The sequence below is a fragment of the Argiope bruennichi genome, chromosome 6, assembly GCF_947563725.1.
Source record: "Argiope bruennichi chromosome 6, qqArgBrue1.1, whole genome shotgun sequence".
Lineage (NCBI taxonomy): Eukaryota > Metazoa > Arthropoda > Arachnida > Araneae > Araneidae > Argiope > Argiope bruennichi.
The window spans coordinates 98,122,877-98,139,122 of record NC_079156.1 but is presented as its reverse complement, the minus strand read 5'-3'; the positions used below and the strand labels follow the sequence as shown (position 1 = coordinate 98,139,122).

Here is a 16,246-nt window from a genome sequence, read left to right as displayed (position 1 = left end):
AATTATTTTCCATAAGTTTATTATATATGTGTGTATACAATTAGCGGTTCAAATCTCCAGTTTGAAATATTGTAGCATGAAAATGACTTGAAAAATACTCGTCTACTTCCATTTTATTTTTAAAAATTGTTTTTAATTATATAGCAGTGATAGCATATACATAAAATATATTTAATACTGTCGTATAAAAATATATTTAATACTTATATTTGAATTCCACTTAATATCATTTTGAGCTTCGATACCAACTGAAAATGCATTTCATATTGGTTTACAATTCTATAGAACGCCTAGGAATATTAATTGTTTCAAACATTTCCGAACAGCTTTCAGCCTTCTATAAAATGCCAAGGTATTCTAAAGAATGCCAAATTTCTCAGTTTGCCAGTAACATGTGCAATAAATAAAACAAGTGTAAGGCCACTAAAGACGGTTTTATAACTTTATACTTGAAAAATACTTCACCGAGGAAATTATGAACATTAAATTATGCATAAAAGATTTAATATGATTTAATATAATAATTATGCATGATTGATTTAATATAATAATATGATTTATTATAATAAAGATTTAATATCAATATTCTCGGTGAATCAGCTGGTCATCGAATGTGACTATTTAATAAATAAATAGGAAACAATCTAAATTTTTAAACATTATTTATTCAAGATGACTACAAACTGGATGTTTGAATGGACAAAGATATTTTGGCAAATTAAAAAGATTTTTTTTTTCTTTTTTACAGTATTGCCTCGTATAAATATGGACAAATAGCAGGCTATATACAAAATATACACTTGCATCTTAAGTACAAGATAGGATAAGAGGACTGAAAGGATTATATAAAAATTAAATTAATAGTCAATAATTTGGTAAGATAATATAGAAATGTTTGCGTACAAGCACCTTAATAAAATTCAGTAGTGGAAGACAATAGAGAAAAGCAGGTAATAAGCCATTACAATAATAAAATGGTCAAATAAATTACATTTTTCATAAGCAAAGAGGGTGAAAAATTTCAAATATAAAAATTCTAAGAAAGGGTTTGAAAGAGATTTTTTTTCTTTAAAGTTGTGATGCTTTAAGATAGTTTATAAAATGTTTATATTACAAATACTCATGGATTCTTCTAATATTACAAATACTCATGGATTCTTCTTTTTATGAAGATATGTAATTCATTATTTAAAAAAAGTTTTAAATTTGTTAAAAATGTTTGGAATATTCATTATTTATGTCCATTAATAAATGTGCAAATAAAAAAAATCATACATTTCTATAACATACAAATTTCCATTAACTTTAATCCATGAATATATGTCACTGTCATCACATAATAAAAACAATTTAGCACATGAGCATTTTAGCACTTTAGAAAACAAAAGTAAATAATTAATAATAATGACAAACTTTGATAATAAAAAATATAGGTCAGAGTAGGAATAGCTAAAGCATAAAATGTAAATCTAAAGATATAATCTCATATATAATAAGATAAAGCTACTATATTGGATTGTAATTATAAATTTGTTCTATACTTTTTATAGCTATTTACAGCACTAGAAGATGCCAAACCAGGTAGCGTTAGTAAGTTCAAGATACTTCGATGTTTGGTTTTTATCATTTCCAGGTGAAAAAATAGTATTTTCTAAAACAAAATGAGCATAGAAAGAGTGAGAGAAAACGTCTAGTTCTTTGAAAATTGGACCCTTAGGAGAACAAAAGCATTTAAAAATAATAAAGATGTCAAATAATAAAACTGGAAATATTAATTTTATCTTTAGTATACTAACAAATACAAATTAATGCTGAATTTCAAGATAAAGGAAATAATAAATAGTTAATACATGTATAATAATAGATAAAATGTTTACATCTTTAATCAACAAGAATATTTTTGTTTCTAAAAAATGATGAATGAAATTCATCTTATAATGATTTTAATAATAAATATGGTTTATTATTATGGCTCAATGAATAATATGACCATAAATGTTATATAATTAAATATAATCCCAATTATTATTAATAAATAACAGTAATGAAAATAAACTATTTCTAACTTTAGACTTAAATATGTCTAGATTTCAAACTATACTAAATGCATACTTATACATATATTTTTTTTAAGAATAATTTTTATTTACCTCAGCATGATACTTATATCATTACACCTTCAAATCATACTTTAAATAAAAATTATGTTTTGGAACAAAAAGATTGTGAGGATGAAGAAACAAAATTTTGCAATTATTTGAAAGTCATTGTTTAAAAAATATTTTCAATAAACTTTATATTTTAATCAAACTAGAACAATTTAGTTTTTTAGAATGTAATTCATAAGACATCCTTAAATTTTAGATTAAAATCCAAAAAAAGAACAACTTATAGAAAATTAAATTGATATTTTTTTTCTGCTCTACAATTAATTATATCCTTGAAAATAATTGATTTTTCCTTGATTGGAAGCATTTTTAATTGGAAATTATCTGTGATATCAAATGATTAGACATTAGCATTTTGAATAGCACAGTCAAAACAAATTCTACTTATATTTAGAAATAAAATTAAAGCCAAAAGCATATAATTATTGTCATAAAATAAACAAAGTTAATTCGTTGTATCTCCATTTTTGAAAGACAGCTTTAAAGCATTTTTTTTTTCCAATTTATGGCTCAGATATATTTTTTTCCTTATCACAATTATTAAATTAGCAAAGTGTTCTAAAAATTTTTAAAAGAGCATTATACTTAACTATTTTTTTATATAAACCTTTATAAAATAATTAATAGATTATTATAAATGCTCTTTGCAGTCAGAACAAAAAAATTGAAGGAGAGAAGAGAGAGATAACAAAAAGAATTATTAATAAAATTTGAAGTGAAGCATATAGTCATTTAAAATACTATGCATTAAAAGGTAATTATTTAGTAAAAAAATATAAAAAAAGTTCACCAAGCAATTGAACATTCACAGTGCAATTATATTGACATATATTAATGTGAATACACATTCATTTAATCTGCACAATTGCAATAAAAATTGAGTGTGTGTGCATATAGGGGAAGAGCAGACAAAAATGGCAGAAACACCAAAATTTCAATGCTAGCCAATGAATTTTCATAATTTATCAAACTGAAAAGATATTTGCTTATTTTGTAATTACTGTATTGCTTATTTTACTAATGATCTACTATACATTATTCTATTCATTGTTGCATTTACTAAAAAATTATTAATTGACACAACATAATTAAATATGATGAAAATTTAAATATTTCTGAGTCTGTTATGCGATTTAGCATTCCCCAGAATGTTTATCTATGATTTCTGTTTTAAATTTGGGTTAAAGAAAGTTTAATGAAGTCTAGAGGCATTATAATCTGGATTCAAATGATAATTTCAATTAAATAAGTAAATAACTAATCTGCTATAATAAAAAAATTGAAATATATTGCATTTCTTTTTTTACAAATGAATGACAATTTGAGCTTAAAAATAAGACATTTAATTTTCGTACTTGCAATTTATGAAATTTTTTTGCTAGTTTAATGGAAGGAATTTTTATATTTTTAGCTCATGAATCACTTGAAGGAAGCAAAATCAATGAATCAAAATCTTATAATGCAATTTCATGAAAAATACAGTTTAAAACTTAATGCATTAAATGTTTCAAAAGAAAAAAAAATTTCATATTGTTTTAATAAGGCAAAACATTTTATGAAAGTAATTTTGCAGGAAAGTTAACAACACCTAGTTGTACTAGGACACTTTGCATGCCACAGTAATATGGTTTGAAGGGCTACTAAACATCTGTTTTCTACCTTCAAATACATTCATTTTTTTCAAACTGCCAGTCTAACAACAAACTTTGATATTTAAACTACAAAGTGGTTACTGGTAAAAATTACCATACATTTATGAGATAAAACTGACATTTATCTCAAGTTGTCAAATATAGATTAATTCACTTTTAAAACTATAGAATAAGTCAAATGAAATGCCTTGATTTCAAAACTTTAAACTTTAACACTAAGCAAATGAACTTTTTTGATAGATAAATAATTTAAGAGGCAGTACATAAAAATAATTTTAACCAAATATCAAAAATTTTATGTAAGTACTAAAAATTTTATTTTCTGTTTAATATAGCATATATTGCACCTATCATACAGTTCTTGTTTGCACCTATCATTCAGCATGTCTTAAGTGGTATTGAAATTGCTGATCTCCATTTTCAATGAAACAGAACTACAATGATTTGGCAAGAAAAAAAAGTCAACGAAAAAAATAGCAAGATTATAATTAAATCTTCAAATATAATCTGTATTTTCCTTTTATATGTAAATCTTACAACATTTCAAGTTTTCTGCAGTTTATGTCTATTGACTCAGAGAATTAAAGGTAACATCTTTTTTTGCTGTTTGATGCCATTTTTTACTCAATTTCTAAACTTTATTAAATTATCCCGATTTCTGTCAGTAAAAACTGACCTTATCTCCATTTATGTGGAATAATTTGTTTTATTATAATTTTTAAACTACAGAACAATGCATTCGGAACTTTAGAAATTAACTTTTTATATAAGCATCTTTCAAACAAATACAATGACTACCAGTACTGAAGATTTGAAATTAGGGCATTCATCTGTATAGACTATTTGAAAATGCTTCTAAATACACTAAATAATTTTTTCCCCACCTGCTTTTATATGATTTGAAAATCAACAATATAAGAAATAAAACTTGAATTACCATGTCGAATTACAGAATTAGACAGTAAAGAAACTATGAATAAAGTATTTGAAAATTCCTAGTCATGAAAAAGGATACCCATGTACAAATTATTCATAAAACAAAACGTTGGATCTACATTTATATTTGTACTTTGTCGTACATCTATCACAGAATGACACTTGAAAAGGCATGAGCACATGGTACAATTTTTCTTTGTTCAAATTTATGGAAATTTTTTATAATCTTTCAATATAAAATTTGAAATTTTATGAATGGACTAGGTAATGGTAATCAGAATGAATAAAGATTTATACATATCACATAAGAATCCATTATAAAGTGAAGCTTTGAAGATCATAGAAAGTTTCCTTAATGCAATTTACAATATATAAGGTAATATATGAAAAGATTTTCTTTAATGTACTTAAGTTACATTCATTCACAGACAGATAAACATATTAGAATGTCAAGTCAAACTATAATTAAAGATAATAAAAAAAATATTTTGCATAAAATTACACCATTTTTGCTATCACACAAAGCATTTATTATGCTATTAATAAAATAAAGTTTATAATAATAATAATAATAAAAACTAAAACATATTTTACATAAATGTTTTTGATATTGCAAGATAAAGTTTATATAGGGATTGTATGCATCACTTGCAATAAATTAGTAAGAAATTTTCAGAATTACTAATAATAAGTTATATTTAGGCAACCACACTAAAAAACTATAAGATAACCATAGATATATTTAAGTTAAGTTTAATAAAGAATTTACAACTTAATATACAAATTAACTTTCATTCAACTGATAACAGATCAATTCATAACAATTATTTTCACATAAATTAAATGTTTATATGGCCTGTAAATATATGTTATCGGTGGGTTGAACAATAAAAGTCAAATCAATAGCATGCACTGTTTAATCTAGAATGACTAGGCAAGATTGATATATCTTTAAAAGAAACCCACATATTTGTTGTGGTGTTATTAGTTTTCATCATTAAGGATATATGTTTTTAGAAAAAAGAAACAATTCAGATGATGATTTTATTTAAAATACTTTTTACACACAAAAGACTTTAATTCTATTAGTTAATTAGAATCAATGAAATATATTAATCATAAAAATTAATGTTAATTTTAAAATACCACACCTGACAACAAAATAACATAACATTATTATCCCCCCAAAATTGACAATTTTATATACTACACATTCATGTGAAACTAGCTATCAAATTTGCACACATAAATGCAATATTTGTAAACCATAATTCTACTTTATTACTTATAATTTTATTATACTTTTTTTTTTACCAATATCTGCAGAGCATTCGGCTGTTTATTCATACACATGAAATTAAGTACTGCACATTAATGTATGCACATATGAAATATTATGCTGCATTTGAATTATACTGCAAGTTATATCACAGATACATTGGGTGCATCATGCACACTAAACATCAACTATTTCTAATAGAAAAGAATTTTTGTTCTAGGTAATTTAAGCTGAAATCCTAGTCATCAACAGATCTAATTTAATAAATAGCATATATTTTAAGTATTTAATAATACTGGCTGTTTATAAGCATGTTTCAATCAGAATTAAAAAAAAAAAATACAACCTAAAATAAAAATAAGAATCAAAAGAATCTATGAGAGTTGATAAGTAAAATTAACCTATCATAAAGAGATATACGCTATTGTAAAAACTTTTAAAAATTGTTGTTTTTTATAAATATAAAACATTATTAAACACTATAGAAAAAGGCTTAAATTTGCCTTAAAATTTAAATTAAGCATTTCAAAATTTAGCATTAATGATAGGATTGAGTTGCTTACCAGTTTTGCTACATCAGGTACAGGTTGATACCAATTCTGAGATGTAACTGATACTTTGTATCTGATACAATCCATAGCTGATCCCTTTCCAGTTCATATTTATTTAAAACTTTTAATAGATATAAGATTTAAAGTCTTATCTCTCCACACAAATTATTCTTCATCTACAGCTTTAGTTGTTAATTTTAAATCTGTTCTTTTAAAGAATTTTTACAGAGTAAGGAGTTTTATAAAAATTTAAAAGGATAAAATGAAAATTCTTTTATTTTCAGGGAAAATCCCCTTAATTTTCCATGCTTAATAAGCATTGTAAAAAAATGTATAAATAATGTATTAGGAATATCTTTTATTACTTATTTTTCCAACTTATAATAAGAAATAATAATATAGGTAGCATTAAAAAAATAATTACCTCCTAATAAGCATTTTAATAAGGAGGTTGAAGCACAATAGTAGATTTTGTATCAAATCAGTTGGATGAAACTGTACAGATTTGATATAAAAGTATCAGTTTAATACAATAGCCCCAGACTGAAAACAAACAATGTTGTGGAGATTAATCATCAGTATCATTTTTATGTACCTGATATTTTTGCATAGCTGATACAAAGTATCAAGTCAGTATCACGAAACTATATGAAATAAAAGATGACAATTCTTACAAAAACAACAAAAATCATATAAGTAATCAAACTGCACACAAGTACTCAGTCATAAAAAAAACACAATAACAATGATTTAAATTCTGCTTCAAACAAAAACTGAAATGTTTTTCAACAATTTGGACTCAGTCCAAACTGTACTTAATATACATGTAACAATACAAGTGATAAAAAGCTAAAACATTTTGATAAAAAATGCCAGTTTTTGATCACAAGTTCAACAGCATTACAGCAAATACACAGGTGCTATATATACAAAAGATTGAGACATATAAATATTTCACCTTAGAAGAATATAAATTAAAAATATATTTCATTGTGGTTATTTTAGTCTTTACAAGCAGGAGCAAAACCTATTAGTAAAATCAGTGTTCAATGGAAATGCATTAAAAAAGGTACTCATTATCTTTTTTGAGCAAAAATGGTAATATGGACCCCAAATATTGTGTTACGAATTTTTCGCTGGAAGTCCAAAAAGCAGGGTGAAGTACCTCGTTGTTTAGCAGTTTAGTGTTACTTGAGAATAAGCAATCTTCATAGATGGCATATTTGTCTCTATAAAAAAATGTCAAATATGAACATTTAAGAACTCAATAAAATATTTCTTTAAAAAAAAATAGAGCTGCAAGAAGAATAAATATTATTGGAAATTTAAATCTTTTTCATTTCCTTCTCTTCTTAAGACTTAAATATAGCACAAGCTTGGAACAAACAGCAGAAGTGGTCTACCAAAAACAAGTGGTCTCAGAGATTGCCTTGCCTGGCAGTGACATACAACAGTTAAAACCTCTGGTATTAGCCTTTTTTTTTTTTTTTTTCTGAATCTATAGTGTGATCTGTAATGATATTTTTGGTGATTAATCCCTGCAATAAAGTTAATAATATCTAAAAATCAAATTTGTGTTTCGTACTTTCCCCAACCATACAAAACAAAAAGTTTACAAAAAACTACACTTGTAGTTACAAAATCATACACCAAATTTAATTCACTGCATTTTTGAGTTATTTTATCTACATGTTTCTAAAAGTTGTCAACAAATAGTCCAACCTTTGTTAGATTTGGCACAAAATTTATGTACCCACACTATAGATGTTAAATCTTAAATCTGTGTACCAAATTTTGTTCATCTAGCTTTTTTTTTTTTTTTTCATTTTGCAGTTATTGTGTTAACTAATATTCAAAGACTTCTTCATAATGGATTTTGCTCAAAATTTGATAGAAATCTACAAATATGGTGTAAGAATTGTACACCAAATTTCAGTCGTCTATCTCAAAGCCTTTTTGAAATCTTTGTCACAGATCGACAGACGGACATTTTCTAAAAATGTGGTTTTCAAACTCAGGGAAGTTTAAAAATGGAGATTCACCAAAATTTTGAGTTCAAATTATTTGACAGTCACAATACTCTCTCTCTATACTTTGTAAAAGAGAAATTAAAAACGGCAGAATTTCATAAAATAATTCTGTCAAAGATAAACAACGTGAAATAGAGTAAGCATGATAAAGTATAATGAAATGAATAAAATTATACAAAAATTGCGTGAGATATAAAAAAAAACAATGTAAAATTTTAACATAAAAGCAAATTAATCTAATTTGTCTTAGGAAAGAAAAAAATTGATTCAGTAAACAATGAAATCCATTGAAATATGTCATGACTGAAAATACAGCCTGTGGCATCAATTATTCTTTCCTTTTTTTACTATGAAATTGAAATCATAAAATATTCATAAAGCAAAACCTGCATCTATGTCTTAAGATGAGTAAAAAAAATTGTTTTCAATAGCAATAGCAATGACACCATGCTCTGCATTTACTCACATTTAATAAAACAGCAACTACTGCATTCTGAATTAAAAATCAATCAATATCAATTTTAAAATAATTCATTATTCAAAATGATACATATTTTTTCAAAAAATAATTTGCGCCCTTTAAAGTGATTATGTTAATATGATTTTTTTCTTTCTATTTTATTCTACAATAAAAAAAATAAATCCTCATTTTGATATATTTGTCAAATGATCCACAATTAAATTTGAAACATCCAAATGAAATTTTGTGATGTCTGCAATTTCTCCATGCATTTGATTGTACTATTTTGCAGAGGCAAAATGTATAATATTTATGTTCACACTATGAAAAATAGTAAAAATTAATTACTAGTAGAATCATAGTATTCAGATTGATTTATGTCGTGAAATAATTAAATGCAAATTCTAATCAACAATAGTAGTCTTTTTTCTTTCTTCCTTTTGTGTATGACAAAAGAAACTTGTGACTTTTATATGCCAAAACATAAATTAATTTTATGACATCTTTTGAATTGGTAATATTTACTTAATTGAATTTACTTATAGCTTCCAATCTGATTTATTTTATTAAGTATGCAGTAGTATACACAGTTACAAAAATGAGTACAGAAAAATATGTTAATATTGTAGCATATCAAACTGTACTAGCAATTTTCTTTAAAGCGCATCTTAGTATTTTTACAGTATAATTATATATTTATCATGCCACTGCATCGAGAATTGTAGCAATAATAGATTTCTGTGATACTTTTACAGATATGATACAGGATTGAGGGTGGGAGGGTGGGGGGAGAAGCTGAAACTTCATCAAATAATGAACTGCATGAAACATAAACATTGAGGAATAAAATAAAAATGATTAACTGAACTATAAAATGGATAAATTAATTTTAAAAAAGTATGTTTTATTTATACAAAAGATATTATATAAATAGTTCTTGAGATATTAAAAATATTTTAGAATTAATACATAAAAGAAAACTAATCAATCTGAAGAAGATGCCATTCGATTAAGAAAATAAAGAAATCCAGGGAAATATCGTTTTTATTATCGTTCTAATTAAACTAAATTTTTTAAAATCAATATCTTTGTTAGGTAATAGATTTAGATTCTTACAATTCTTTGCTTCTAACATATATTTGTAGCAAAAATGGGATTCTTTGCAAAGGTTACAAAATATACTGATATTTAATTACTAGAGAACATTTCAAACTTTTAATGATTTATACCAGATGCTTATTTAGTTGCAGGGCATAACCATGAATAAGGTAAAAAATTTTGATAGTTACTACATCAGTGAGACTAACAATAATTATAAAATACTAATATGATGGGATAATCCACATTTTTAAAAATAAAATAAATATAAAACACACCATGAATAAAAAACATTACATAAAAATGAAAAAAAAATTACATTAGAATGGTTTAGAAATCATATTAAAATCCACTTTAATTGTGATTAACTATATTTTAGAATAGCAATAATAATAATAAAGTCTACTTCTTTTGAACAGAAATTAATTTTATTAAGTCTGAAAAGCCATCATCAACTGAAAAATTTAAGACATTCTGATTTGAATTTAAGATGCAAAATGGATTTTCATGTAGAACTCAAATAGGAAAAATTTGTATATAGCATATGAAAGATACACAGAAAAAAGCAACAAAATTTATACAAATAAATTCAATGTTTTTCCTATTTTAAGGGTAATTTTTTAAACATGTTCATATAGATTTCAATTAATTAAAGCATAAAAAATACTAAAACCAACTAATAAAAAAGAAAATCATATATATTTTTTTTACAAATACTTCCAACTAATACTTTAAAAAAGATAGCAAATCAGTATGATTATTAGACAAATTTGATGTTGGTTGTACAGATACCTAAACTTATACTCACATGTAGGTGGGGTAAAATATTATGATGAATCTGGTGATCCTCTACTTGAAGGAAAAACTAAAGTATGATCCATGCAACTTTGAGGGCATGCACCAACTTCAAATCCATGACTCACAGATCCTGAGTGGGAACTACTTGAACTGAGCTCCTCATAACTCCCTTGAAAATCTATAACAAAGTATTTTAATTTTCTGAACCCTAATTCAAAAAATAAACATCCATAATTTTTATTTGGAATGGGCTCTCAAAACAAAAATAAAACAACATATTTCAATATATTTTGTAAATTAATTAGCAGAATTCCTTTGGTAATTACAAGATCATTTTATTTGTCACCAAAATTTCACATTAAAATAAGAAGATATGGAAAACTTAAGGTCACAACTTTTTTTTTGTAAAGAAGCCATTAAGTATAAATTTCTATAACCTTTCAAACCATCTTGGTTTCAAGGTCAGTTCCAAAGTAGCTAACTCATATTTTTAAGAATATGATCTTAAAATTCCATTGCAGTGACAAAGCAAAGATATATGGCAGTTGGTATATGATTTTTTTTTCTCCCATTGCCAGCCATATGTTAGTAAGAAAAAATAGTGAAGGTGCTCAAGGTATGGTGTTATTTATATGTTCCTTCATGATATTTCATTTTAAAAAGTTCCATAAGTAACCTTAATGTTTTGTCCCTAATGGATTCCCTTCCCTTGTCCCTGTATTATTGAGAGAACATTTTCCAATTAACAGAGACTCTATTGAAACTTAAAAAGTAAGGTTTATCCACTTTTAAAGCTAAATTCAGAAGAGTTTAAACTTACTATAACAAAATAATCTGCCTATTAATTTGAAATTCAAAATTAATGTTAACTTGAAATTAAAAAAAAGTCCAACTATTTTAGATATTATGAGTCAAAAGAATATAACTTTAGATATTATCTATTTACATTTTTATTTCCTTTTAGGGAAAAAAATTCCTAATTTGAGTAACAAGGCAAGATACAAAAATTAAAAGTACAACAGAAATGTGACTGAGAAGAATGAGAGTCCCAAAGGCTTTTCAGCTATGTTTTTATGCCACTAATGTTAAATATAAAAAGCTGATAATCCTGAAAGAATAATTCTAACATGTTATATAAAGAAGTGGAAATATATATGAATAAATACAAAAAGTGATATATATAAATATATCTTTTATAATACTTTTACAGAAGTTTCAATCCTTAAAAATGAGCAAACTTACTTCTGGTTTCCGAACTTCCTTCACTTCTCAAGGAATCAAAAGGATCTTCTATCATGGCATCAGCTAAGCTCTCTTTGAGTTGTTCTTCTTTGCCTTTGTTCACATTCATGCTTGGGCAATTTTCAGGCCAACTGCCACAAACCTCCAGCATACTAGGTAATTGTTCAAAGCTTCCTGAAATCAAAACATACAATTTAATTTCATCCTAAAAATATTCTAGATGAAAATTTTAAAAAAATTACATCTATTATTTAACACATTCACATCATCATTACTGAGAAGCAAAAAAACTAGTAATAACTGTGTTATAAGATGCAGGAGACTTGCATCAAGAATATTTTATCAGGTAAATTATAAAGACAATAAGTATAGAATTTCATTTCATCATTGTATTTTACAATGATAACTGCATAAATTCTGATGCATTTTTCTTCTGTGTATGTGTAAGCATGAAAAATAGCATCTAACAGGAGAAACTATTATGGTTTAGACAAGAAAGGATGCTTGCTTATTTTTACACATGCTGTGATAAAACTGCTCTCTACCCACACACAAGAAAGTGCAAACCCTGCCAACTTGGATGTTTGGCTACTCGGTATTAACGATCTTGGCATAAATTGTAAACAACCAAGTAAACCCATCATCTTGACATACTCACAAAATTGCTAAATAAACCCAGTAATGCAAATCATCTAGGTAAAATCTTGGAATCTTATATACAATGGAATGCTCTTGACTTAAGCTGAAAAACAACAAATAGATCCATTATTGCATAATCTAAAATTAAGAAGTAAACTGAAACCGTAAAGATAAACAAGTACCCAAGGAAGGCCTGTACTATTTAAAAATGATAACTGGTTATGTTAAATCATTATTTATCAAGAAGACAATACTGAATAGCCACAACTTTGATTCCCATCCACAGCCATACAACTTAAGTGTTTATTCAAAAAAAATATTTCAATTAACTTAAATCTATTGCTTCCAAATGATATTTAAATTCTCTATTTAGCAAAAGTACTCACCAGAGCTAGCTTCTATAAACAGAAGAGAACCTGGAGAGCCAGAAGCTGCTTGATGACTTCCAGGCATTGCAACAGGATTCGATCTTGCAGGTCTACAAAAAACATTAGAAATCTTATTATAAAGAACATACAAACTAGTTCACATCACTGTAGCACAATTTTATAGCAATTTATGCATAATTCATCACCAAATTTATAAAATATATACATTATATCAGTCTAAAAATATGATCTTGTTACCATATAAAAGCAAAATATATAAATAAATAAAATAAATTTTTTTTGTTTAATCATAACTCAAAGCAGGCAAGTGAAGGATTTCATAAAAAAAGTTTGAATTTCAGTAGAATAATGAATAGCATTATTAGCTAACTTGTGCTTGTTTAAAATGTACAAAACTTGTACTTTTTTAAAATGTACAAAAATGGAATTGGTGTTACTTTTTAGATTTTAAGAAAATGTAGGAGGGAAAAAAAAAAAAAAAAAAAAACTCTTAGAAATTTTAGTTATTTTCTAACTAATTTTTATTGGTGTTTAATATATGAAATTTTACAAAAAAGAATGCTATCTTTAAATCTTTGTTAAAATATGAGACAACAACATTTTATGTAAATTACAAGCAGTGATATCGTTTTTATTTAAACAGTTGAAAAAGTTTTTGTCATTTTTTCCTACTCATTTCCAAAGTCACTAAATAATATTAATCACTGACAATGAGAAGTTCTTAATAATTTGTTTGTTCTGTTCTTCAAGTAATGAGATTCTTCAAAGTTATAAAGATATTAACTACAAAAAAGAAAAAAAAATCTTAAGATTATCAGATTAAAAATAGAAAGTTATCAGATTGGCCATTTGAAGAGTTAATCTAATACAGCCTGATGTTTTTAATAATTTTTTTACAGATACATGGATATATGTAGAAATGAGATTGAATGCAAGAAGAATTAATAAAGATGTCTGTTACGGAATTTAAATTTCATTTCCATGGTTTCCACTTTTTCACTTAAAAAAAAAAAAAATGTAGTTAATAGTTATAGCAATCAAAATTCCTCGAAAAAAGCTGGTGCAAAAATGACAGTTATATAAATATGAGTCACTACAAGTTGTTCATTTAAAAGTGTCACATAAAATCATACAGCATTAATATTTCAAAAAAAAAAAAAAAAAAAAAACTTAATGAAACAATGAAAAAATTACAATCCACACAAAAAATATATTGAAAACAGTTGGAAATAATACATAGAAAAAGCACACTTATGATCTAATTAGCTAAAAAACAACTTTTTTATAGAATTTTTATTTAATTCTCAACATTTTTCAATAAACTTTCATTTTACAACAACTTGATTGCAATTATACATTATTTGCATAAACTGATAAGCATAAATTACACATGTACAAACACAATGTTAACAATTTGTAATTTACTCTTCATAATTGCTTTCAAATTCAAAGAAATGCCAACATTTTATATAAGCTAAACAGTGAAACAAGTTATTAAGAAGTATTCTGGGACAAAACTAATCCTAAAATAAAAGAACTAAAAGAAAGAACTAAATCCTGAAAATATAATGTATCTATCAAATAGTGGTCTCTCTTTAGAGGCAAGGAGATGAGTTTTTAATGAAGAGATAGTTAATATGACATAAGTACCCCAAACTTCATTATTCTCTCTCTACTGAAAGTTGGTATCTGTTTTTGATTTTGGATAGATGACAATATTTGTCAAGGGCGGAAAAGCATGAAATTGAGAGTAAATCACAGAGAAATACCAGAATTGTAATAAATATGACAGCATTGATGTCTCTCAAATTATTAAAATAGGTTTGCCTCTTGTAAGCTGCATTCTTATCAGAATCGTGTAATATTAAGCACACTAACAAAATGGAATAATTTTCTTTTCTTTTTTTTTCAAATGATATAATAATCTCTTTTTGTTGTAAGATATTTTGAGCAATGAACAGAATTTTTTTACTGATTGACTTAATATGGGTTTTTATTTCAGTTGTGAGGATCAAATATTAACTTATACAAAGTAGTTTGAAATCCCTACTAATAGCAAAGATGAATATGTGTGGTGATGGCATTCTACAGGAAAGACCATTTGATATACAGTTACCAAATTTGGCACATACATACCTCGGAGGAAAAAAATTTGCATCTAGGAGAAATTTTTTAAAAACTTAATTAGAATTGTAATTAAAAATTAAGTTGATTTTTTTGCAGTAATTGCCTTTTTAATGATACCAATTTATTAGTCAGACATCCCCCCCCCAAATTTTGACAATTAATTTTTTTTTATTTTATTTAATTTCCAATTACAGATTACATTAATGCTCAGAAATCTAAACTATTTTCAATGTATCATAGAATATCGCAAAATTTTCTTCCACTACTGAAAGCTAAATAAAAAGGATTCTGTTTAATATTTGTATAAGTTACAAGATTTTTTAAAATATGTGTAAATAATAAAAAAGTGAAATTACAATACTACAAAATTTAGGAGTTAGATGAATTGCACAAGTATGTTTTTTGTTGAGCTATGATACCTGGGATTCTTCTTCCATTAGATTCAAATACACAGATATGCAAGACAAAAAATCACAGCTTTAATGTCTCACAATTTGATGGAATTATAAGTTTTATTTGAAACTAAGTATACACAATGTTACTGATGAATAAACTAGCAGCTAAAGGTTGTCATCAATATAATTTATATTCAAATTTTGCATCATGCAGAAAAGAGAAGGGGTCCTCTCCTTAAGATTGGACATTTTTTTTTATAGTAAAAATATGTTTCATAGCACTGGTTTGTTATAATGCTCAGATAAATTTTGCACTTTGGTTAAAACAATCAGGAAAATTAAATGCATGCATGTGCCAATAACCTTAAGAATTAAAGAAAGAAGTATGAAAATGAAATTTACAAATTATTAATAATTCCTGATGGTATAAAAAGACGCTTTTAAATTTATCAGTGTATATAAAGTAACTAGAGGTGTCTTAG

The 16,246-nt window shown here is 25.5% G+C and overlaps 1 protein-coding gene across 1 annotated transcript in view; it reads right to left on the bottom strand.

Annotated features, from left to right (window-relative positions):
• Window positions 1-645: 645 nt before the first annotated feature.
• The window catches only part of LOC129971346 (BCAS3 microtubule associated cell migration factor-like), a 34,468-nt gene continuing 18,867 nt past the window's right edge, over window positions 646-16,246 (bottom strand). Inside the window, exons 20-23 of the mRNA XM_056085019.1 lie at window positions 13,240-13,331; window positions 12,215-12,388; window positions 10,983-11,150; window positions 646-7,815 (exon numbers count right to left, since the gene is read on the bottom strand). Coding sequence (XP_055940994.1) covers window positions 11,002-11,150; window positions 12,215-12,388; window positions 13,240-13,331 — 415 coding nt within the window. The 3' untranslated portion in view covers window positions 646-7,815; window positions 10,983-11,001. The remainder of the gene's footprint in view (window positions 7,816-10,982; window positions 11,151-12,214; window positions 12,389-13,239; window positions 13,332-16,246) is intronic.